Genomic DNA, 26,400 nt, shown 5'->3' on the forward strand with positions numbered 1-26,400 from the left:
GGCCAAGTGTCGTAAATGGTGCGCAATAGATGTCAGCAAACTGTCACATTGGCAAAAACAGTCATCTTCAATTAACTAGTTCTGAAAAGATAACAAACTATTCTGAATTCAGCAAACAAAGAAAGCAAAAATGGAGTCCAGAGCAGGAGTGCACACGATAAATCCCAGATGATTAACCACAGTTAATCCAAACAGTGAAGCCTCAAAATAAACCTAAAACACTATGTACCCATAACCCCAATCTTAAGGATCCCCCCATGTTGTTTGGTTTTTTGACTTCTTTGCGCATGCCTATTCTTTCTTCTGTCACCATACAACTAGTTAAATTAACAAAGTTCACGGCTAAGTATCTCTAAGAAAACAAAACTACACACTGGACATACAAGAGAATCAGGTTTTCTTGGCTTAGTCATGTGAATCATTCGTTTTTATAGTAAGGGATACTGTATGAAAAAAATAAAATCCTACCAAAAACACTTTGCCTTCATTCTTATTAATAGACACCTTACCTGTATTTTTTAAATATCAGAATAATGTTGTGTTTGAACGTAGAGAGCAAGCAAACTTTTTGGTACAAGCTGCAATTTTTTAAAAACGGGGAAAGAACTTTATGGGATTCTTACCCTGCAAATAAACACAACTGTTTGGCGACCAGACCATTTGGGGCATTGCAGAACCCTTTCCACTAGTCATCATGGATTCAACCACAAATGTTGACATTGGCTCATTATACAGCTTCTTTACCAATTTCACTAACCTACCCAAAAAATGAAGTGCCTCACAATGTAAGAAACCTACTCAAAAATATCAAATATGTTAAATATGTTTTCAGTTATTTACAGCCCATCCCAAACTTGTAGAAATCCATACGAACAGAGAGCCCTTGTCTGCACAAAGGCTGAGAGCCATAGGTCGCAGGTAGTCTCTTATGCCTCTGGCATGTACCGATCTCGAAGCAAGATCAGTTGCCTACAAGCATTCAACTGACACAAAGGGCCAAAACTGGTATGAACTCAAGAAGAATCAAGAAAGAGGGTGACACGCTCGCCTTAGGGGTACAAAAAATTTACTCGCTACTTCATATAGAGTAAAGAAAAACGCATTCTTATACATAGAAATATTCACTTGTTTTAAACCATATTTGAAAAATGGTGTAGACATTCCATGAAGAGACAGATCAATCTGTAACCTAGGCGAGTATCGTCAGATGTGTCTGCCATACTGACTATAGATGACGCACCACTCACCCCCAGCCACCCCATTCCTCTCATGCCCTGTACCATCCTTAAGCACCCCCCGCGCCCTGGACTCTAGTGTTGTCTGTGGCCTCCGCTACGCCCCCCCCGTCCCCCCCCACCTCTGCTGTTCAGCGAAGCCTCTTCCACTCTTCACCCCGGCGACCGTACGACCACCCGGCCCATCACCCCCATACAATGCCAAACCCCTGCCTTTCCACACTCACCCACAGCCCAAACGTCTGGGTCCTACAGACCCCCCTATAAGCTCCAGCCTTATTCCAACGCGGCTCGGCACGGCACCGTAGGTGGCAACACGACCCACCTTGGCTGAATCCTGTTTCTAGACGTCAACTACACGCTAATCTAATTCTGCCCTGCACACATCTTCCACCTCCCCAATACGTCCCAACCAGACTCGACCACAACAATCCCCAATTGCACATCGCCCACCTGATCCGTGCACCCAAAACATCCCTTTACATCGCAATCTCACCCACTCCCCGGTCCAGCCCTTGCGCAGCCTCTCACTGTACCCACTTTCCACTTATGGAGATATCATCGGGGTTTTCTTGACCAGTTTCTTCAGCGGGCGGTTGTCATTGCTCTCCTCTGCGGCTGAGAGTTAGCGTCTCACTTGCCCCGGCCTCCCCCAGTGTTTTTACCCCATGCGCCTCCGCACAACCCACGCGATTCCAACCCTGGTCTCCCCGCAGTTCTAGTCCCCTGTCTCAAATCAACTCTACCCCGCTAGCTCTCTCCTTGTTCACAGACCCTATCCACGCCCCATCCCACCAGTGCCGGTCTTCCCCGCGTCCACTGCCTCACACCAACGACACAACCAGCCCCCGTCTGACTTACATGGTAAAAAACGAACCCCGCTTTGCCATTCAGTCTACATACCACACAGGGAAACCAGGCCTCACACCCTCACACCTAATCATATTTATGAGCAGGAAAAAGCCCAAGAGCCACAGTATAAATCTTTTCTTACACGCCGAGGCCCAACCCCCACCCCACACACCCCCCCCACCCACCCCCCCCCGCCCCCCCCCCCCCCACCCCCCCCACCCCCCCCCCCCACGTCCCCACCCCTGAACCAATGGAGCTTCCCCCATATTACATGCTCTAAGTGTGCGCATCCTCACTTGGCAAAAAGACCCAAAAGCACCCACATCCAAAACTCGCGCGGGGTCTTTTGCTTGAATTGCCTATCGTCCATGCCCTCTATGAAGAACAGCACTGTTTACGTTTTGCCACTAAACTTATTGTAGCACCCCCCCCCTACCTCATATGAATATTACTTAGAAACGTGCGATAAAATGTCTGGCTGGCAGATAGAACCACACAGAGCTCCTTGGAGAAAGATGGGATGGTCAAAGTAACTAATCAACTAGGCCCTCGACTTGTTTTTGAACTGTGTAGGATGTGTGCCACTCATTTCTTTCCTCAACAGTCCTCTGCCCTTCAACACACTGTTATTAGAACCTCCTACACTTATTCAATAAACTAAGACGTTTCTCTATGCTGACCTTTGAATATGGCACCCCATTAAGATTTCTCCTACTTAAAAGGCCTTGTTTGGTTTACCTCAGTTGTTGTTTGTGTGTGGTCTCAAATCGTTTCGCTTATGAAAACCCTAAGGCGACACCTATCACAGGGTTTTCTTAACAAGTTTCTTCAGTGAGGAAATGTCATTGCCCATCCTCTGAGGCGGAGAGTGCTTGCCAAGGTCACCCAGTGAGGTTTACATGGCCAACCCGATTTGACACTTCCTGGTTTTCAGGCTCATAGTCTAATGTTCAAAACACTAACAACCCCCAACTGGGCTAATTCAGTAAATTCTTCTAAGTGCCAAACTGTGCCATTTTGCTCCAGCCAAAGTAGCTGCGATCCAAATGGGGTGACACTGGAAACAAACTGTGAGAATCACCATATTCATTCTGAAGGAATGCAGACGAAGCACAAAATCTTATTAAAAAAAAAAAATGAAGGGGAAAAACAAAGAAAAACATTCCTTGCCTTGTCAGCCCAATGCGCACTGACTTTCTTCCGTAGGCCAAAAAGAGTTCTAAATGCATTTAGAAAAGCAAACATAGGGGGATTAATGGCTTGTTCAGCTCCCCTTATAGTATTCCTGGAGGACGGTTGGCAATTGGTTGTTCCAAACAAAAGATTTAGATGCAGACGACGGCGGATAAGAGGTTGCACCACAATATGAGAACCATATATACTCGACTATAAGTCTCAAGAAATTTTGCCCCCAAATGCACCAAACATCGCGCTCGACTTATATACGGTGCAATGGGGGTTCTTCTGGACCAGCCTCTCCCCAACTGGCCTACCTCTTCCAAGACGATAGCCCCCAGCGGGAGATGCAGGCAAAGGTGACCGATTGCCCTGCAGCCCCTCCTCTGGCTCAGCTTCCCTCCGGATGGGAAAAGCCAGCGAGGGAGACGATCACACGCTCCTGTAGCCCTCTTCAGCCAAGCTTTCCCAGAGAAAGGGGCCTGGCTGAGGAGATGCCGGGGAGGGCGGTCGCTTCCCCAAAAGCCTCTCTTCGGTGCGGCTCTTCTTCGGAAGAAGGAGCCCTGCCGAAGATGACATCGGGGAGGGCAGTTGCCATTCCCCACAAGCCTCTCTTCGGCATAGCCCCTTCTTGGGCAGGCGCCCTGCCAAAGAGACGCCGCGGGCGGGCGGTCGCCTTCCCCAAAAAACGCCTCTCTTCGGCGAGGCCCCTCTCTAGAGAAGGAGCCCTGCCGACGAGAACTCCAGGGAGGGCAGTCGCTTCCCCCCAAAGCCCTTCTTCCAGCGAGGCCCCTTCTCTAGAGCAGGATAGGAAAGCCCTGCCGACGAGACGCCAGGGAGGGCAGTCGCCTTCCCCCAAATCCTCTCTTCGGCGAGGCCCCCTTCTCTAGAGAGGAGCCCTGCCGCAGAGACGCCTGGCTAGGGCGGTCGCCTCCCCCCAAAAGCCTCTCCTGGGCGAGACCCTTTCTTCAGCGAAGGGGCCTTGCTTGCGGAGGAGACGCCGAGGAGGGATGCCCAATCGCCCCAAAGCCTCTCTCGTGGCTGGGCTCTTTTGCGAGGAAACCAGCGAGGGGGACCTGAGGCGGGCACACCCTCGATGTATCCACGGGTCATATAAAAAATCCATATTTTTTGGGCCCAAAAGTGACCCGACTTATACATGAGGTCGCACTTTTGTACACGAGTATATACAGTTACTAGCAGTGTTTTTTTTGCAGGTGCCACTTGTTTACAATTACGTTCTTGCAAGGCGCAAAATTATTTTTAGGTAATCGTTGTTTACATGTATAAAAGTAGTATTGTGCAAGCAGAGGAATTCCTTTACTGGTGCTATGGCTGTTTAAATTATAATGTCCTTTGTCTTGGTCTCACATGGCCAATAGCGGTGGTGATCTCTGCCTGCATGAAATCCCTCTCCAACCAACTGAACTACAGCAGAAAAAACATTATGATACAAAATTTCAGTGATCCAACACTGTCATCACCCACCATTACCTTATGTTAGGGGTTTTTAACATTTTTTTGTCGAATGAAAAGCTTAGTGCGCTTTGAAAAGCTTTGTGCTGCTTATGTTTTGTGTTTTTTGTGTAGCCAATAAAGGTATCACTTTTTTGTGGTTTTGGGTTTTTGTTTTTTTGCTTGCATTGGGCAGCACGCTACCCTGTGTGACTTTCTTGTTAATTACCTTCAAACCTAGAGTCAGTGTAAAATAATGCTTTAGTGGTGGTATAATACTGAGACTGGACCTGGGGACGGAAGACCAATCCCCCTTCAGCAATTAAAACTCATGTGATTGACCTTTCGCTCCACTCTCTCCAAGTTGTTGCAAGGATGAAAGAAGCACCAAGTTAAAGTGTGGTTCTTCAGAAAATACAAAATTGCAGTAGTCCCTCATAATAAAGGTTAATATTAATAATAAGAAGAAGAGATTTAAAGAACTTATAACGTAAACTTATCAGCTAGTCTTGCTCGGAACGCAGTTTTGCTATTTCTGTTAACTAGATTCTTGAAGCTGATAAAGATATTCTCGCCTTTTATCGGGTGAAGAAGCTGGAATATTATTTGAACATTTGTCAGAATCATTGCGGTAATTGAAAGGATAAAGAACAAAATGTTTTATCCAAATGAGTGGTTGGTGAAAAGCAGTTCTGAATTTGTGTGAATACCTTGGCATAAAAGTACCCCACCACCACCATCATTTATTTTATTTCATCCCACTTTCCCAGAAATTGGGACACAAAGCAGCTTACTATTGAAATAGTACAATTAAAACATACAACGATGAAGATTAAAATAGATAGGAATTAGTTACACTATTAAAACTCACTCTTAAATAATAAAATGTAACCAAAAGATAAAGTATTTTTTAAACAGTTACATATTAAACAGTTAATCAGCAATATGGAAGAATTAATCAGGGGAAATATTATATCCTTACTTTAAAATAACCTTTAAAAGTTATTTTATTTTTGTTTCTACAGTCGGGCCTTCTTATACAGGATTTTTTTTACATGGATGCAACATCCACAGTTTGAAAATGTTCAAAAAAGTTATGGGTTTTCAATATCAAATGTGTTTTCTTTTTTTATGGGACACAATTTTTGCTATGTCATATTTAATGATGATTGAGCTATTCACGGGATTGTGTGGGGGTTCTCCACGGGGGTTTATCTGTGATTATTGCTCCTATATCCCCAGCATATAGCAGAGTTGTCTCCATCTGTTATTTGTTGGGTGTTGGGGTTGGGTGCTATATTGTGGTTGGCTTGTGGATGACACGTTTTGAATTAGTAACCCAACTATGCGAGAAGATAATGACAATTTACTTTGATGTGCATAAAAGGGAGTGTTTGTAAGAAAATCATGCAGATGCTTGGAAGCACACCGATCCTGACTTCATCAGGTCCTTTAAGAAGCCATTAAAGACTGGACCTGATCCCCGCTGTAAGGCTGGTCTCCAAGGATGCGCAAGTGTCATGTTTTGAGAATGGCCAGGTGTTCTTCGAACTTTCCACTTGTTAGCAAATTAGACAAATGGTTAGTTAGTTTTTGTTGCCAAATTTAAATATAAATAAATGACAATTAGTTCACGTGTTGTTTTAAGACAGATTTTTAATTATTAAACAGGATTTAAAATGTTGGGAGAAGGTGTGACAGGCGAAAAATGCCCTGCCTCCTTTTCTGTTTGCAGAAGACTTTTGTATTCGTTTCAATGTCACAGAGTGCATGCTCCATCAAAATTGGGGACCCCTTTTATTCCTTTTTGATTATTTTGGAAATTCAGAAGTTATAAATAGAGGATTAACCCACAATGCTGGTAAATTCAGCTTTTTATGAATACGCAGGAATTCTTGATTATAAATGTTAGCCAGTCAAAATGCTTTTCTAATCCTTGCTTTTAATTCATTTACTAGCTAAGTGGATTTACTGTTGTGTTACTGCAGAGTGTTTAATAAGGTACTGCTTTCTAGAATTACATCATAGAGCTTGTTCATTGGCAGCTAATCGGTTTTGTGGATAAGTAAAGCCCTAACAGGTTGCTCTTACTACTCGAAGAAAAATATAATTTATTTTGTTGTGGTCTTGTGTGCCTTCAAGTCATTTCCAATTATGGCAACCATAAAGCAATCCTTATTCATGGAGTTTTTGGAAAGATATATTTCAGAGGGGGTTGCCTTTGGTCTTTCTTCTTCCCTGTAGGCTGAGGATCGTTTCACCCAAGGATATCACGTGTGGATTAATGGTGCTTGAGCGGTGATTTGAACCCTGGTTCTTCAGGTCATAGTCCACACTCAAGGGCACTCCCCACACTGGCTTTCAGAAATGTTAATTACACTGGTGCCTCGGGATACGAAATGATTCGGGTACGAAATTTCCGGGATACGAAAAAGTTGGATTGGCAAAACCTGTTCTTGTTACGAAATATTTTTCGGGTGTACGAATTCATTTCGGCGCGAAATTCAAATGCTGCTAGTGCAGCTTAGTCTTCCCTGTGCTACGGAAAGCCTTTTCGGTTTACAAATTTTCGGGTTACGAAGGAATGGCGGAACGAATTAATTCGTGTAACCCGATGGCGGCACCAGTTGTTATCCACATCCACAGGCTAGAAGTGTTTCCCCTTATCCTGGTTATCTCTTTCTGAAAAACAATTACCAAGAACGCTTACAGTCACGAAATGGCCCAATATCTCATTCCATCCATTGGCAACTTGTGTTTGTTGCTGGAAGAAGAGAAGCACAACTAACTACACTGTCTTTTAATTTTGTCATTCTGCATATTCGAGGCTAGAGTTTCTCATAGGTTATTTTTCGACAGTGCCAGTTCTGTCTCTAAGGTTCAGAGCCCACCTGGAGGGCTTTATAGGCAAGTGCTTTGCATCTCTGTATCAACAGTCTGAGCTCGGATGGATTGTTCATAGTAATACTGGTCCAGCAGGCTTGAGGGTTAACATCTAAAATGGAAAGCGAATGGTTAAAATTATATTCTGGAGAAAACTACTCCATATACAAAATAACAGCACAATATAAAAAGCAGTAAGAATGCAAGGCTATCTTGTTGCTTGAAACAGGCATCCTGGATTTATGGTGGAGACTCAATTGACATGCAAAAGGCAGCCAACAGAAAGGGATCATTACAGATTGGGCAGGGCTGAAGGGATAAATTTTCCACACTTTCCATCTGTGGATAACTTATCTCTGCAGCCTTCCTATTGGCAGGAGGGAATGAAGACACTTTGCTGTGCCCTTTGCACTTGTACTGTCTCTGTGGACGCGGGCAGTTGGCAATTAAGACCTTGGGGCTCAGCTGCCTCCTTACCATCTGCATAGTGGTGGGGGAAATTCCTTGCACCGTTCCCTCAGGTATGGCAAGCAAAGATAGATAGTTGGACCAAGAAGTGGTGGGTGGCTATTACATGCCAGTATACATGCAGCGTATTTCTGTATTGCCCTTAATTGTGGTAGCTCTATGGAAAGAGACACGAAAGGTCTGTCATGGGATGGCCATTTCACTGAGAACTACACCAGCCACTACAGTTTAGCTTCAACTCAAGGCTCCAGGAATATCATAACAGTTTGTTACAAAAAAAAAATTAAAGACCCGTTTTAAATTTTCAAAGTGTTATTAATTTTTTTAAGAAGAGGAGAAATTACATGAAATATTTAAGAAAAATTATATGTTAAAATTTATGTGTACATTTTAAATTGCTTTAAATGCTTGTTTATATTTTGTGTTATTAAGAGACTTGGAATGAATTACATTAAAACACAGGTTCACAACCGTGCCGTTTCTTCAATGAATAAATACCTGATTTTGGGTTTCTTCTCTTCTTTCAGGACTGAAACTACTGTTGGTTACTTAAGTTCGAATCTGTGAATATAACGAAGAGCAGTTCTAATGTCTGTTGTGGTGGAGCAGCTTTACAACGTAGATTGATGAGGCTATAATAGTATTTATAATTGATATTATAACAGCAGCAGCACATGCGCAGCATTAGCTTACTAACAGTTAAATACTAAGGAGTTACAGCATGACTTATTTTTGTGTGTGGTAGGCAACTCTGATTCAACGTGTCTTTAAGTAATGAATCTTTAATTATTTACCTCAACAGGCATCATTTGATTAAAGGGCACCGTATTTTCTGGAATTAATTTACGTTTCAGTTGGTCTTTGTGTTCAAGTACTCTGGCAATCCACTGACTTGCTATTTGCCTGTGGCGTTTCCTCCTGAGGTCCAGACTTGAGGCCCGGAGAGCAGCCTGAGAGGACCTCCACTTGTGTGTGCACAAAAGGAAGGCATACACTGTCGAGGAGCTGTTTCTACCCTATGGCCATTACACAACTTGTGCGTTCTCTTTAAAATTGGATACGATGGTTGAGAAGGCAGAGGGTCTTTCTCAACTGCCTCCTCACAACTGAGTTCTGTAATTAAATATACTTCATTATTCCATCAGCACAAAGTTTAGAACTTCGTAGACAAAAGCAGGACTTTATCAAAATTGCTCCATCACAGATGGCTTTGAACCTCTGAGTTATAACCTATTCTCATTTTAGGACTGTTTGTGAGAATGAATTGCAGGAGGGACCCTTGAGGAAAGATGGATATAATATAATCAATAAGTAAGTAAATAGTTTTAATACTCTGAAAGGTTTGCAACTACAGCAATTCTGACTTGGTTGTGGTTTCAACCAGTTTCGTTGCTAGAACCACGTTGATCTTAGAATTAGAATCGTTTAGAGTTGGGAAGAAACCAAACACCATTCCTGTCCAACCCCTGCCATGCAGGAACTAGCAATAAAGCACCCCCAACACATGTGCCACACCTCTGGTTGAAAACCTCCAAAGAGGAGACTTCCACCACACTCCAAGGGGGTTTATTCCACTTGTTTTTTTTTTTTTTTCTTTTATTTTTTTTTTTAATTTTCTAGTTTTTTTTTTTTCTTTTTCTTACTGTTCTTGCTTTAGTGTAGGGAAGTTTCTCCTTGTTTAGGTGGTGGAATCTCTTTTTCTGTAGCTTGCATCATTGATCTGTGTGTCCTTTTCTGCGCAGGCAGAAACAAGCTTGTTTGTTCCTAATATGGACATCTTTTCACTATTTATATCATGGCTTACCATTCACCACTTATCTTCTTTCTTCTTCGGCTTAAACATACCCAGTGCCCTAGTCTCTCCTCATAGGGCATGGTTTCAAGCTTCCTTCATCATTTGGCTTTGCCCTTTCTGTGACATGCTCTCAATTCTCAACATTCTCAATATTAGAGTTCATACAAGTTGGCTTTTATAGTTTTTTTTTATTGGCTTTGCGGTATTTTCTGTTAGTTAAATATTTGTTCATTAGTGCAGTGAATTATAGGAAAATTAAATCTTATATTTTAAATGCAAGCTAGGAGAAACAGCACAGATAAGCTCTGTTATAGTTTTTGTTTTTAGTTACATATGTAAAAAATGTGCCCAACTGGACATTGTTTCCAGCAGAAGATCAAAGTAGATCAGGGCAAACAAGTATACTTTGGGGAACAAATGTGTAGGATTTCTTGCCTCTTCAGAGAAATCAGAGATGCCTTATTAATTTTCTTTTCCCTTCTGGTGTTTTTTCCTTTTCTCACAACTACAAACCTTCCTCCATTTGCTACCAAATTCTTCAAGCGTGGTCGTTCTTTCTGCTCCTGGGTTCAACTGCCTGTGGCCTCTCTCTTTATTATGTATTACGTACCCTGGTTTCTTGTCTTGCTAGTCTCCCCTCACTTTGCATTTTTACTGACATCCTCCTTTTCCCTGTATCTAACTCTTATTGCTGCTGGAAAGTATTTACCGGGAGTCTTTTTTTTAACCTACGTCTTCCAAAGTACATATCTTACAAGCGTACTCTGTTTCCAGAACTAGAAAAAAAATTCTCAAACATCTTGGATTTTGCTTGCTTCCCAGCTCTCTATCATTTATTTTGTTTTAATGCTTTAAATTTATACATTTATTGTAATCATAATAATAGTGAGCAGGAGCTACAATTCTTTCATAATTGAAACAAGGCACTCCCAACTCTTAGTGTGGACCTGTCCTTTTAAAAAGCTTAATGAGACCACTTTTCCAGCCCTTACGTTTGTTAAATATTTAAACAAGATTAGATGTAAAGGATCCCACATCTGATCTGTTAATCCCTCTATCACGGTTTTTGTGTTTTTCACTGGTTTTTAAAAAGATTTTATTATTTTGGGTGTAGAATTTCGATTGAGGAGGATGTATAGCTAGTTTACCTACTCCTATTCAGAAACAAACCCGTTCATGATATGTTATGGCAACTTATGTTTGTTTATACTTCCAACTATGGGCTTTGCCTATTGTGTACCCTGACTTATTCTTTGTTACTGAACAAATTGTGCACCATGAGTTAGACATCAGTGGTGGTCAACAGACAAAGCTGACATTACAAATTCTCCGCTAACATTACAGGGGGCTGTATTAGTGGTGTTGTTAAGCCCAACAGAGTTGAACGCAGTCAATTCATGCTGGGCAAAAAATGCAATTGTTCTGGCTATTTGCCAACTGAGACGGGGTTCACTGTGTTGGTTATGCTCGGGCGCGTAGGTTCTTCTGGTGTTTCCAAAAGTGCTTTGAGAGAGGTTACGACTCTTCTTTTTTGAAAAAAAAAAACAACAAAAAAAACAAGGTTCAGTGTTGGATATCCACTGGAGGAATGGAGACATGAACTAATTGCCGAGTGGCACTGGGCTTTGCTAGGCACAGGGAGAGAGTCTTTGCTGCTTATTAGGCTGCATGTGTGTATGTGTCATAGAAGGAACAATTAACAGGCAATTATACAGGTATATTCTTTACAAGTTTCCCATACTTACTTTGCAGTTTTACGCACCTGCTTAATGGAGTTGGTTTCGCAATCTTGCATGGATGGTTAGGGAGAGGATGGGCGGTTGAGATTAAAGTGGTTTGCCAATGAATTCATGACTTGAGTTGTATTTTTTGAACAGGATTTTCTTACTTTTACCCTTTTCACTGTTGCATCACATTATTATGGTCATGTTTTAATACTCTGCAGCAACAGTAGCCTCTGAAAGCTAAAGCAGGGATAAGTTACATTCCAGGATTCAAGCTGCCAATGTGCCCTCACTTGCTCTTGAAGGATCATCCCCTCATTGCCCTTCTTTTATTATTTTTCGCTTGAAAAAGACTCTGATCTGCACTTCTGGGGGCTAGGGGAACAGTTCTTTAACATTTTCTGCTTCCACCAAAGTATTTTGGTCTCAAAAGGTGATTTTATGAGAACCAGGAGTAATTGCTCAGCCCACATGGCTATACTTTATCGTATCTCGCATCTAAAGCTATCTGGGGGACTCTTTCTAAAAGTATCTGAGGGGATCTTTCTATATTGTCCTTAAGGATTATGTATTTAAAAAATCCTACCAAAAGCAGAGTTTGTTTTTAGTCTTCATGTTCTCTTGCAATTTTCACAGGGCTTTACAACTTTGTTGGACCTTATTCTTGTCTTTGCTCTGGACTGCCTATTGATTATCCCTGTTTGTTGGCACCAAGATCAAATCAAACTGCAATGCTTTGGGCCTCTTGACCAAATAAGCTTTCTTGGGAACCTTTGCGGGGTGTGTGGCCCTTTTCATTGAAATAGAGCTCTTGTTAGTACCTAAACTCAACGGATTTGTTTACTGGAGTCCAAGTCATGCTGGGGAACATATCAAACCTGTGATGTGATTTGTATACTATGTATGCCACACTCGCTGTGGCATTCCAGTAGTTTTATTCATGACATTATATAGCGAGAGTCAGCATTGTTTTTGAATGCTGGCCTACAGGATGTTGGAGCCAGGATTCAAATCTTCATCAGTCATGGAAACTCACCGGGCGACTGTGGAAGTCACACTCTTTTAGCCTTAGAGAGAAGGCAATGGCAAACCTTCCCTGAATAAATCTGCCAAGAAACGTCTACAGAAGTTCATCCTAGTTAAGTATTTTGAAAACATAACAAAAGCATGTCTAGATATGATTTCATCACACGATAAGACTGTTGTGAAATTGAGAAAATTCTGTGGCTACCCAGTCAGTCGTGGTGTCCCTGGTATCACTTGCTGCCAGGGAGCTGCTGGGGGGGGGGCAGCCTAAGGGTGTACTCAGTCCTCTCTTTCACTTGCCAGACTAGCCTCCTCATGAGGGGTCAGTACCAGTACAGAGATGAGGCAGGAAGTGGATCACTTGACCCTATTTGTTGCTGCTGTGGCGCCGACTCCTCTGGAGGAGTCCAGGTGACATAGCAGCGTGGGGCAGGGAGTGCTCAGCCCCCTCTCCCCGCAGCAGCAGGAGGGCCTGACTCAGTATCACCCTCTTCGTGGCATGTCACCCGTGTTGGTTTGCACTCCCTCTTGACGCCACTGCAGCCAGTAAGAATGCATGGGCAAAAAAGACACAAAACAGTGAGGGCAAAGGAAAAGGAAACTGGTGTGGGAAGAACAGTATGTATAACTATACATCAATATTAAATACCTGAAAATAATATGAAGTGCTTTTAGATACCTGGAGATGAGAGAGAGGCGTTAAATAGTTCATCTCCTTCCTGCTCAAACTGCTCATATATTAGAATCCTTTAAGTGGAATAGAAAAGATTTATCCAGCAATAGTTGTTTGATTTAAAAACTATTCAATACAAAAGTTGAGACAATTAAAATCCCTATAACAGAACTCAGATAGGACAAGCTTTTTCTATACTGTGCCTCGGTACATTCAACAGCCATTTAAAGTGGAGGCTTGATTAATGAGAAACTAGTGATGATTTCTTCGGACTCAATTGAAGGCACACTACGTACACACACACAAAATTTCTACAGGGATCTCTCGACCTATCACCTTTATGTAAGTAGTCCTGCCACACGAGGCTAGCTTCAGAAAAAAAGAACCAATTTATTCTTTGTGAAGCAGGACCAAACCATATCAAGTCCAGCTTGTCTTACTTTTAGTGTTGATACCAATCTTTCATTATTTATTTTACTCTATTATTTTAGTTTTACACATATATTTTAATGTTGTGTTGCCAAAATAAATGATGTCCATAGCTACACAACATCCTTCTTTTATTGTTAGCAACTTCTCTCTCCCAGCTTTCCTAAATACTGCTTACTTCCTCTTCTGCTTATTTCCTTTCCTGCTTCACACAGGAAACTCTATGTTGATATCAGCCTGAGGCATGCAGATGTAAAAAAAAAAAAACACTTCCACAGTTCAGTTGCCTATTGGCCTTTTCCAACACTAAACACATGGTTTCAGATGGCTTCTAATAAAACTGAAGAAGCTACTCTGCTTTCTCTAAATTAGGTTTCTGCTGTTAAGGGGACTGCACTTGAAAATTCCTTTCACCACCAGAAAAAACAACAACAACCTCCTCCATAACCCCAAGGATGGCACAGAAAAGAAGCTTCCTAACTAGATTTCTTTAAGTTCTGTATTCAGAACTAAGCAAACCAACCTGAGATGATAGTAGATACACTAAATGGCTGAATAGGCTCCACCGTGGTGATGCCATAACTGACCAATGCTCAGTTTTCTAGGCCATTATTTGCCTTTTCTAGGCAAAAAAAGCTATTTAGTTTTTTAAAAAACAAACACAATTTCAAATACAAGAAAGTTTAAATGAATCGATGGATTAACATCTGCCAAACTAGCACAACTAGCAATGAGGAGTAATCCGGATTTAAGAGACATATTTGGAACTGCTAACAACATGTTGAACTAGATAACTGGACTTTTTGGAGCGGGGGAGCAGAGGCCTGTTTCTTCACAAGTTCATAAAAAGATGTATTGAACCAACATACTTCATATATTATAATGTATTATTGTCTTTCCATAACTGTGCTAACAATCAGAAACAACCTCTTAAAAGAAAAATGCCAGAGAAAGGGGTATGTTGCTATCCTGAGGACAGCTGTGTTGATGAAGACACATTTTATGCAAATAAACCACATTATTTGCTTCTACATAGAACCGATCTTTAAAGCAAAAGCTTTCAGAGGCACAGTTATAAAATAGCATGTTTCAAAGCTCAAACAAATATCAATGTTCACCTTTAAAAATACTCAGTTAAGTATATAGCTTTCAACCTTCCAAGCCTGCAGGTGAATCAGATTGTGTGGAACTGTGGAGGCTTTCCCAATGAAGCTTTAGCACCATCATAATGTGATATGGTGTTATGGCCATGAATTGATACCCGTTTTGGAGAATAGGCAACAAGGATAAAATGGGCATGAAAATTTGGCCTCGTTAGCCCATAAAAAATGCTGACCCTATAATTTAAGCCTTTGTACAAAAAACAAAATTGAGTGAGGGGACAAATAGTAGCATGGGTGGCAAACATTGGCATCACGCTGTGCTGACATCCAGTGTGGGGGGCTGTTGAGGGCTGGGTGAGTACAAATGATTAAATCCTAGATCATCTATATCTTTAATGGAGTACGAAGCCAAATTTTCATGCCCATTTTATTCTTTGGATGTTGAGTTGCCTGTTCCACAAAAACTGGTATCAGTTCATGGCCATAACACCACATCACATTATGATTGAGCTAAAGCTTCATGTGAAAGTCTCCACATTGCCTCAATCTGCCTCTACTTCTCGCCCCTTGTGCTTCCTTACCAGCCCCGCTCCCACCCCGGAAAGAGAACCAAGCAAGTGACCAAGCAAGTGACGAAGGCACGAGGGGTGCTTTCGCCCCTCTACCACTCTCTTGGCTCCCTTCCTGGGGACATGCAGGGACAACAAAAAGAAAGAAAGAAAGAAAGAAAGAAAAGAAGAAAGGGCTCTTCATAACTAGTCCCAGCCCTCATTATCTGGTCATCTGTTTAAACCATACCTGCAAACTAAATGCTTTAATACCTTTAACATCTGGATCATCCATATGAGGCTCCAAATTTTTCATCCTTTCTTCTAACTCCTTCCTTGTGCCATGGTAATGTTTGAAGAGTGGATGCAACAACCTCCTGTTCTCCTTTCTGAGTTTCTGAATCAAGTATTTTTGCAGGTTCTTGAAGCTCTAAATCAATATCTATCTTGGGAAGTGGAGTCCTCCAGAAATGGAGAATTATACGTTCCTGCTCTGAAAGAGATTTTCCTTGGAACTCAGTGCAGGTGCAGTTAGCTCTGCTATGCTATAGTGAAAAAGGCTGTTCATTCACATCTGCAGTTTCTTTACATGACTCTGGAGACAAGTGCAACGTAAAAATGCCTCAGCCTGGGAATGAGCCAATACGGAGTTACTCTCTTCCTCGCCATTTTCAAGGGTCTCTGCAGAATCAGTCACATCACTCACTAAAAGCAGATCTGTTTGGCTTTGCATATCATGGGTTGGAATTTCTTGTTTCCACCATACTTTCATTGCTGGACCAAGAGAACAAATGTGAATTTAAGGTATCTTCCAAACTAGTTATAAGTATCTTTCTCGCCTGATCGAGTGATCAACCTACACCACAAGGTCACAAAGGGAAAGATGACTCTGGCCCATTTGCATAAGGGTCGTGGACCTCACAAACCCACTGAAGAGGTAACTATGTTTTAAGAGTTCCACAACACATAACAATTTATACAAAACACAGCCCAACACATACCAATGAGAAGACAATCTTTTGGCAGTGGCCATTTTTAGATAATGCACGTGGAAGTGCATGGACAAGCGAAACAAGATAATCTCTCTCCCTCTGTATCCCATGTACCCCCAACAACTAATTCTGAGGACTGGAACCCCTCTAGGTCAGGTTTTCAAACACACAACACGTGTACAGAGGGACAGGGGTGTCAAGCAGTGAGCAGTGGATTTTGGCACTTTGGCCTAAATCCAAGATGCCAAAATCCACTGATGATGTGTTAGCTGTGAAATTTGCCATGTTAGTTTTAAACCAAAATTTTCTTAAAAGATGGGAAGATAACAGAACACTAATAACATATTTTATCACCATCCTATTTTCCTGCAAAGCCTGATCCCCAGTGTTTTTACATACTCTTAAAAACGGCACGCTGGACGGTTAGCAAATGTCGATATAAAAGGCCCCAGGGACTGAAAGCAGCTTGCGGACCTAGAAGATGTGGTCCAGAAGTTCTTTTAAATACAGCTTCTTGCAGTAGAAAATTATGGCCAAACAGGGATTCAGACCCTGATATCCAAAGCCATATTCCATGTCAGACCATATTTTATGCTGGTTTAGAAAATATCTTGGCCCTCACAATTACAGAAATATTCTAAAAATTCCTAATAATGACTTGGATTCTGGGGGTAGTGTAGAAGATCCTTCAATTCATCAAAAGCACTCTCTTTGTGCGCCTAATTTGTCACAAAACTCTTGGGGGGAAAGTTTTCTTTGCTAACTTCCACTCCCTACCCCGCACCCACTGGCCAGCTCACTGCCTTAAGATGTTCTAGAGAGGTCTCCAAACCTAGGTATGGAGAGAAGAAGGTATTAACCAAGATTACCTCCCCACTTTTATCCAATGAAAGTGAAACTTTGCTAAATGCAACTTAATGATCCATCTACAAAAGGTGAAAATATGGACTGTCTGTGTACAGTAATTTTTGGTCTTCCCTCATGATAGGCGTATTCAAATAGTCAGTGTTTAAACATTCTCCAGATATGGAGAAGACAACACTTCAAGAATCATCAAGAACAAAAATGTGAACTTAACAATTTGCATCTTACCCATCGCGAAGGGTCACTGTGATTAATAAAAAAGTGTGATAGTTTTGTCCGACGGACCTCTTGTGATGTGGCCCATGAAACGCCATAAGCATTCTCGCACATGCCTTTCGCACTCCCCACACATTATCAGCACAAAGCTGGAAAAACCTAGGTAGCTGAAAACAAAATGCCATCAGGAGGGATTGATTAGTTTCTCTTATGAATCATGATCTAACCATTTGATAGGTTTATGGGGGGGAAGTCTACCATCTCAAAATAACAGGAGCCTCACTTAAAACAATTTTTTGGAGGCTGGCAAGACAATGTAGACTTTGTACAGGGATCAGGTGCCAAAATAATTTGTCACTTCATGTAATCTTTTGGGGGGGAAATATCTAGATTACTATATTTGCATTGATTTATCATTTATTATCACCAAATGAGTTATGCAGTACATTTTGCATTAATAAACTTTCTAACAACAAAGTTAAGGTTTGTTCAGAATCCCACAAATTAATACAAGAAAGACACACAGTTAACAGTGCATCAGAACTGCAGAAGTCCCAAAGGAATTATGGATTTATACAACTGTATACACACACAAATTTCTGCATTATGGTGGCTGAGAGAAGGGGATATAGTATCAAATTATACATATAATGCATACAGCTATGAAGACTTTAGTAACAGCATAGAAATTAAATGGCATCCCATATGTTTCTAATTGCCACAAAAACATTTGTATGTCTAATAGCACAAAGAACTGTTAAGTCACATTCAGCTGTGCTGTTCTAGCTTACACACTAAACGCCCGAAACAGAACAGCAAGTTAAGCTGCCCTCTGGGCGGCCATTTACACGGGGCGGATCATGACGTTTACACACCGCACGCTGCTGAGCATCAAGAAGCCAGCTTCCAGTCTGGGTGGGTGCAAAGCAAGCTTTTGCTGCCTGAAAAAGGGTGGCTCTTTGCTGCTCCTTTTTCGGGTGGCTTCAAGGCAGATTGGGGCCATGACATTGCGGTTGCCACAGCCCAAAACCGCCCCTTCTGCCAGTCTATTTCAGCCCTATTCACATTATTTCCTTTATGCTTTAATTATATTTGTAGTATTAATTGTAAGGCTTTTTGAAAACAATTGGGGGGTGAGATACAAATTGTACAAATAAATAAAGCAATACTGTGAAAGCTACAAAACCATGATTGTCATTGTGGCCAATCCTACTCTGTCTCACTTGAATCCTGAAATTGCATAGAACTAAAGATTTAAGGGCTGAACAGACGCCTGTTTAAGCCCACTTGGAGCGGCTCCGAGGCGTGGCATTTAAATGCCCCACGCCCCCAAGCGGGATAGAAGCTGGACTGGCGATGATACCAGTCGGTTCTCTCCCACTTGGGGTGTGGTGCTTAGATGCCACTTTGCCCAGAGCTGGCTTTTGGGGAGGAAAAGCCGGCTCTATGGGGAAGGGAGGCGACTTTTCTTCGCCCCCAAAAGAGTGGAATCTAGCTGCTTTGGTGCCAGACCTCAGTTTGTCTTGTCCCAATCCAGCCTAAAGGGGTGGCTGTAAACCACCCTTTTGGGGCTGTCTGTATCCCACCCTGTGAAATAAAGGATACTGGAGCAAGTTTGTTTTCTGTGCTTCAGAGAATAGAAGCAAGTATTCAGCTACAGGAAGAACTTCACTTAAACATTAGGAAGTACTCTCTGCTGGGAAAGCTGTTTGATAGTGATGAAACCCACTGCTCGGAGAATATGGTATCCTTCTTTAGAGGTTTTTAACCCGAGGCTGGACAGCCATCTATCGGGAGAGCTTTGATTGTGTATTCCTTCATGGCAAGGGGCTGGACTTGTGGTCTCTTCAACTCTATGATTCTATGTACCTGTACCTCTACTACAATGCAATGTTTCTGGAATTATGACTTACTAGCATTTCTTCAGTGGCTTGCTGTCCAAACTACCTACAAATTCACCAAATGGCTGCACACCACCTGAAAAAGAATACATATATTATTATCAGAACTTCAGATTGCATACCAATGCAGTTATTAAAGAGAAAACAGGGTAGTAGTTTCAAAATTATTTCATGCGCGCATTAATGGCTGCACAACTATGCCCTGCATCTATGTTTGGAGATCTGCCTATTCGTGAAGTTGTTATCTTGAAAGTAACACAGTTTAGAAGAAATGGAATATAAACCTTTTATAAATATTTTTAAAATTAAAAATAAAAATTAAAGTTTCATTATAAGATACATGTTATTTTAAATTAGTTGCAGGAGCAAAACAGAACATTATTGTTTTTGACAGGTAAATCGTGTTTTTTTTTTAAATTATGAAAACTCTAATATGGTTGGGATTGGTAGCCGAAAAATTCCATTCACTATGAAGCTGTCCTCTGAGACATCAGGGGACTAACCTTTTTGATAAAAACTTTGACTGGGGTGAGCAGCAACTGTTTAAAAGAAAAAATAACGTATGCCATTTTCACATTCAGTGGATAACAATAGTCATATTTAGGATTTAAAAAAAAAAAGAATTACTCCCCTACATCAAAAATAACATTATTTATTTGTGCTTTCCCCATATTTCTATTAATTGGTAAAAAAATCATCTGATTCTTGCATTGGACACTTTAGGATGTCAGAAAAATCACATGTTGGCACTGTCATATGCAAGATCTTTCTTAGTGTGAGTTTGTGTTTAAAAGCCATGTTAATTTTGGCACATAACTTTGTGGGTTGCCCTAAACCCTACCAGCTGTACTTCACTAAAATTCTAATAGCAGGTTCCTCAGATTTTATCCTCTCTGTAATAAAGTTAGGCTAGTATAGCCGTCAACTAACAATACTATGCTTTAACACATTCACAACATGTCAAACATTCTTTGAAGAAACAGGTTATCCAGAATCATTCAGTCTGGTTTCAGTCCAGGGCATGTACCTGACACCCTTAGTTACCTTGATTGACAACATATACAGTGGGACCTTGTTATCTGCTGGGATTGGTTCCAGGATCTCCTGTGATAGAACAAATCTGTGGATGCTCAAGTCCCATTACATATATGGCAGAGCAGAATGGTTGTCTCTTTACAGTAAAATGGAAATCAAGGTTTGCCATTTGGAATGTATACTTTTTTGAATATTTCAAGCTGTGGATGCTTGAATCTGTGAATAAAAAATCTGTGGATAAGGGGGCTGCATGTACTGAATGAAAGAGAAGGGAACTGCTATTCTGTTGACCTTCCTAGGTGTCATGGCAGATTTGGTCCCACTGATCATGGTATTACAGGACTTGTTCTTCAGGATGAGAGTAAGGGGCACTGTGTTATAAGCTTGGGTTCTGCTCTTATTGCGGTTCCAGTAAATATTAGTTTGAGATTCCTGTTCAGGAACTGGGGAATTCCTGGATGGCCTGGGCTATTATGTTGTTGGGTGCCAGAATGTCCCACCCACTCTTATATGCTGTTTAATATCAATATGAAGGCTGCGATAAGTTGCTAAAAGCTTATTGGTTGCCATGCTTGACACACTCAACTCTACTTCTCTATGTCACTGGGGTTACCTGGAGCTGTGCAGGTGCTGGAACTACCTGGATGCTGTAATGAGCTGATGGAGGACAAGGTAGCACAGTAAGAAGGCCAGAATGGAAGGCTTTGGAAGGGAGGTCCAGGTTTAACGCAGCCACCAATAAGGAAAACTATGGTCTTTCCTGAACACCTTAACCACATCAACCAACTACTGCAATTACTCCACACGGAGCTGCCTTAGAAATATTAAATTGTTTGTAGCTGCTGGAAAATGCAGCAGCTAGGGATGCTAACTGAAACATCTTATAAGATCTATACAATTGGCCTGCCCCGACTGCAGACTTGCCATACACAGATGGCCCCACCTCTTTCTCCCACACCACCATTAAAACCAGTGAGACTTGAAGTTCCACAGCTTTTGATATCTGCAGGAGGGCAAATATACAAATACGATTCAAAGGGCTGACAGTATCGCATTAGTTTCAAAGGAATTCCACTAGCTGCCAATATGCTCCTGATCTGAATTCAAGGTAGCTATGATGACCCGAAAAGCCCTAAATGGCTTTGGACGTCAACACTTAGAGAAGTGACCTATATAAGCCTGCCTGAGTATTAAGGTCTGCTGAGTGGCCTTCCTCTATGTCCTGTCAGTGGAAGCAATATCTGGCACAACAAAATGGGAGAGGGCTTCTTCTGGTATGGTAACCCAACTGTAGACTGCCCTTCCCTTTAGAGGCCTGATTGATACCGATACTAGGTTCATTCTGGTGCTATGTAAAATCATGACTTTTTATTAAAACTTTTGGAGTCTTTTAGTGCTTTAAGGTTTTAAATTACTTTAAACTGGCTTTATTGTTACTGCCCTTATATTTCTGATACAGGGAAGGATATAAAAATACTGTTATGGATCAAATAAATTAATTTTAAATAAATAAATTATGGATAAAATATTTACTACGATTTGACTGGGAAATATATCTACAGTTATGTATTCTGATCAGACCAAATGCTCAATATTGTGCAGAAAAGTGGTGCCGCTTTTAGCATCAGTAACATCTGAATTTAGTTGGCTCTTCATTAATACTGTTGCCTTCAATCTCATTCACTTCTGCCATATCCAAATACCAGTGAATGGAGCTAATGAAATGTATTTTTTACAAGGAAGACCAAGATGGTATATAAAATGTGTCATTTCAGGTTCATAGCCAGACTTTACTGATGACTTGGTTAGTCACTCAGTGAGTTTCATGATAATGCAGAATTTTAAAAATATCTTTCCAAAGTCCAATTTTCTAGACAAAACACTGACATCTCAAGGTAAATGATTGTTTATAGATGCATTAACAAAATTCTCTAGCCTATAAAAAATCTGTCATTCATTTCAAAAAAGAGCTGAAATTCTAGCATGACTGGTATACCTGTAGCAGATGACAGATATTCAGTCACAAAAAACACAAGATGGATTTAGTGCTCATAGGTATTCACAGTTAAACATCAGAACAGTGGCAGAGATTTACAAGGGAAGATGATCCTACCTTACGAACATGAAACATTCTGCAATCACAGCACATCTCACAAAATCTAGGAAGAATAAGCCGCTCTGTAATGTCCTTTCCTACCATGGATGCCATTTTGCACATTATCTAATCAGAAGGAAACAATAATTAGCTATATATCCAGTAGGTATACCTTCCAAAGTTCACAAAATATGACACATCTAGTCAAACAGCAATGCTATGAAAATAAGATGTGAAAATATGGATTATAAAATATTTAATTACTATTTACTCCTATGTCATTAATATAGTGAAGCAAAAAGCCCTTGACAACTTAAAGCTAATGAGAGAAGCAGTTATGGGGAAAGAGCTAAACACACAAATTTACCACAAGGATTGAACAAAGAGGAATAGGGAACTCCAGGCGTATGCTGAAAGCTGCGCGCCAAAAAAGGCAATAGCGTGCGTGCCCATGGCCACTCCACACCGCGGTCACAAATCCTATTGTTTTCAATGGGACCCACCATATACAGTATTTCGCTTACATGGGGGGATCCGGAACGGATCCCCCGCATAACAGAAGGACACACTGTAATTTTGTGGGCTAGCTTCACTCTTACCAGACTCTCTACTAGACCTGCACTTCCATGAGCAGTATCACAAACTGGTACAAACATGCAGCTTATAGAGATAAAGTTCTGAATGCTGCAAAACCAGCAATCTTTCACATCTTTAAGCTACAGTTACTTCGGATAACATTGCTAATGGAAACAGATGAATCAGGAACCACTTCCATGGGTGTACCCCCCCAAAAAAAGGACTATTAAAAAAGCAGCCCTATTAATGAATATTTAAAATTTTACAAGAAAAATTTGCAATATAATTTCAAATATACAGATAGGCTTGAAATAACAATAATGTGTTGTTCAATGGTAAGTGTTTTCATAAACTGGAACCAGGGAAAGAAAAATTATTAAATGTTCTGCATTTGGCAATAGTGTTGATTGAAGATTAGCAAAAAACAAACAAAAAACCATACAACGACGTTTGATCACATCTGAAATAAATGAAATTCTTTGCATGTAAGCCCTAAGTGAACAAGACAAAGATATTATGTTTTTTTTATTAATTATTATACCATTTGGGATCTCAGACTGCTTTAAGTTAACTGTGTTAACAGGGAAGGGTAGTTTGGATAGTTTACTTCAAAAAAAGTTAAGCAATCTGTGTGCAGCTTTGAAATATATCACCATTTTTCTTCATTTCCTTGTTTCAAATAATGTTTTCAGAACAAAGATTTTGCAAAACTTTCAAACATGTTTATCCTTAAGATCAGGGGTAGGCAACCTTTTTGAGCCGGGGGCTGGGTTGCTGTTCCTCAGGCGACTGGGGGGCCGAAGCCGGGGGTGGAGCTTCAACCCTCCGGGGCGGGGCCACGTGCCAGGGGTGGAGCTTCCATCCTCCGGGGCGGGGCCACATACCGGGGGTGGAGCTTCCACCCTCCAGGGGCGGGGCCGCATGTCGGGGGCGGAGCTTCCACCCTCCGGGGGCCAGGCCTCCCCATCTTTGCTGGGCCCTGACGGGGCCCCAGGCCCCGTCAGAGACCAGCAAAAAAGCTGGAGGGGGCCGCCAGTGCTGGAGGGCCCCAGCGACGGCACCGGGCCTCCCAGAGGCCCCCTGCCACCCTCGGAGCCCTCCTAGAGGGCCCCAGAGACGGCAATGGGCCCCCCAGAGGCCCCCTGCTGCCCTGGGAGCCCTCCTGGAGGGCCCCAGAGATGGCAAAGGGGCCCCGCCCCCAGAGGCCCCCTGCCGCCCTGGGAGCCCTCATGGAGGGCCCCAAGAGACGGCAGCGGGCCTCTAGAGGCCGCCCCCCGCGGCGCCTGCAGCCACCCATGCGGCTTTTCGCCGCTTGGGCGCCGCCATTTTAGGCGAAAAAATGGCGGGCGCCATAGCCCCAGAGGCTCTATGGGCGTCGATTTTGCTGCCCAAATGCGCGTGCCCAGGCAGCGAAAAGCCGTGACGGCGCGGCGCAGCCCAGCAGCAACCAGCAGCCAGGGGCCGGTCGCAGGCCGCCACGTGCCGCATCCGGCCCGCGGCCGGAGGTTGCCAATCCCTGCTTAAGTTTGATGTTCTCCAGCAAGAAAAAGATCTAATTTCTGTGGCAAAAACTTTCTACAGTGGGGTGAATAATCTGTGGTTTTCAGCTACTCTGTGTGATAGCAAACTATCCCTTTTTTTGCCTAGAGAAAACCCTTTTAATCCCTGGCTCTGGAGACTACCCTGTATCTGCTTTTAGCCGGATGGATAAACGTTTATCTCAGTAGGACTACTGGGGGGTGGGTGGACATCGAACTCTGTGTATGTGAGAGCATGTGTCTGTGTACACCACTGAAGTGGGGAGAGAAAAGAGACAGAAGGAGAAAGGAGAGGCTGACCACATGACACTGCATGCAGTTCTCATGACCAAAAGGATGCACATCTCCTCTCTAGACCAGGGATACTCCAAGTGGTGGTTGACAGACTCATCCTGGTTCAAGAGCCATTGGCTGCAATCCTTAGTAAGTTTCCAGAAATGAAAAGAAGGAACTGCAGCCAATGAGAACAAAAATGGTGCTGACCCTGAGTACATGTGGAGAAAACACCTGCTAGCCCTTCACATCAGATATCTTAAGAGGCACTTCTCTAAACAGTGGACTGTATAATGCTGTGCACATAACTTCACTCTTCTACTTACTGCCCCAGCTTCTGTCTTCCATCATCCTTGCTGTCTGGAGCAGTCAATTCTACAAGAACTGGACCATACTTTGGTCTCACATCATATCGCTCAATAAGTTCTTGCTCTAACAGACAAGCAATGCTGCTGACTTGTTTTTCTCACCTATGTTTAAAAAAAAAAGCCAGTGGGGACAGTGAAAGACACTTGAATATGATTTCATCTGTGCAATAAAGCCTTAAAGCAAATCTTTTTCTAAAGCAACAGGAGATAAACTTGAGTGCATCATATTTCAACAAGCCACTTCAGGCTGTAATTTAAAACTGTACAAACATTTACTTAGGACAAGCCTCCTGAACTCAATTGCCCATACTTCTGTAGACATGCACAGAGGTGTAGAGTCTGGAACAACATCATACTGCAATACTTACATCTATGATTTCTGAACACTGAATCGATGCCATGAAACTTTTAAGATCTGGTTTTATGTATACTACTGCTGGTGTGAAACATTAGTTAGGACTAACGTTTCTATATAAAAGTTTAAAACTCTTGCATACCAATTTTCTCAGTAATCAATCAACCTACTGAAGTCCAATGGTCCTTTACAATCTAGCAGGAAATAAAGTAACCATTTAGTTTAACAATTAAAAAAGAAAAAGTTATATTGGTCTCATGTTTCAAAAAACATAATCCAACTGTCCTGCAATTGTATTAACTACTATGCTCTGTGCTATCAGGACACCAAACACAGAGAAAATAAAAAGTGACAAAATCAAAACAAAGAAAGACAACATGTTAGTTGAAATACTGCACAGAAAAAAAATATAAAATATAAAATATTAAAAGAATCAAAACATACCCAATATGGTTTCCAACTGTCACCATAAAAACAAGAAATCAAATCCTGCAAGTCTGCACAATGGAGAGCTATCACCATGGTCAAGTAAAGCCAACATGAGGCAGAATTAACCTCCCCAAGATATAAGCTGGGCAACCTCTGATATAAATCACACACAAGTAATAATGAGTCGAGGGCTCATGTGCCAGTTTTTGCTGCTTTTTCAAAGTACAATGTCGTTTATGATCAAACCAACTTGTGCTAAAGTAGTAACATGTAAAATCTCTAAATTATCTTATTTTTTTTCACTACTTTAAACATTCTCAACCTGGTTATTCTGGTCTGCAAGAGATCGCACACAATGGGTAATAAATATTTTGAAAAGCTAAGGTTGAAG

General features: G+C 41.8%; 1 protein-coding gene across 1 annotated transcript in view; it reads left to right on the forward strand.

The window, feature by feature from the left end:
- Window positions 1-26,400, forward strand: part of PPP4R1 (protein phosphatase 4 regulatory subunit 1) — a 74,523-nt gene that overhangs the window by 23,329 nt on the left and 24,794 nt on the right. The window contains exon 7 of the mRNA XM_042464431.1: window positions 5,265-5,349. Within this exon, the coding sequence (XP_042320365.1) occupies window positions 5,265-5,349 (85 nt within the window). The remainder of the gene's footprint in view (window positions 1-5,264; window positions 5,350-26,400) is intronic.

Source organism: Sceloporus undulatus, chromosome 4 (genome assembly GCF_019175285.1).
Source record: "Sceloporus undulatus isolate JIND9_A2432 ecotype Alabama chromosome 4, SceUnd_v1.1, whole genome shotgun sequence".
Lineage (NCBI taxonomy): Eukaryota > Metazoa > Chordata > Lepidosauria > Squamata > Phrynosomatidae > Sceloporus > Sceloporus undulatus.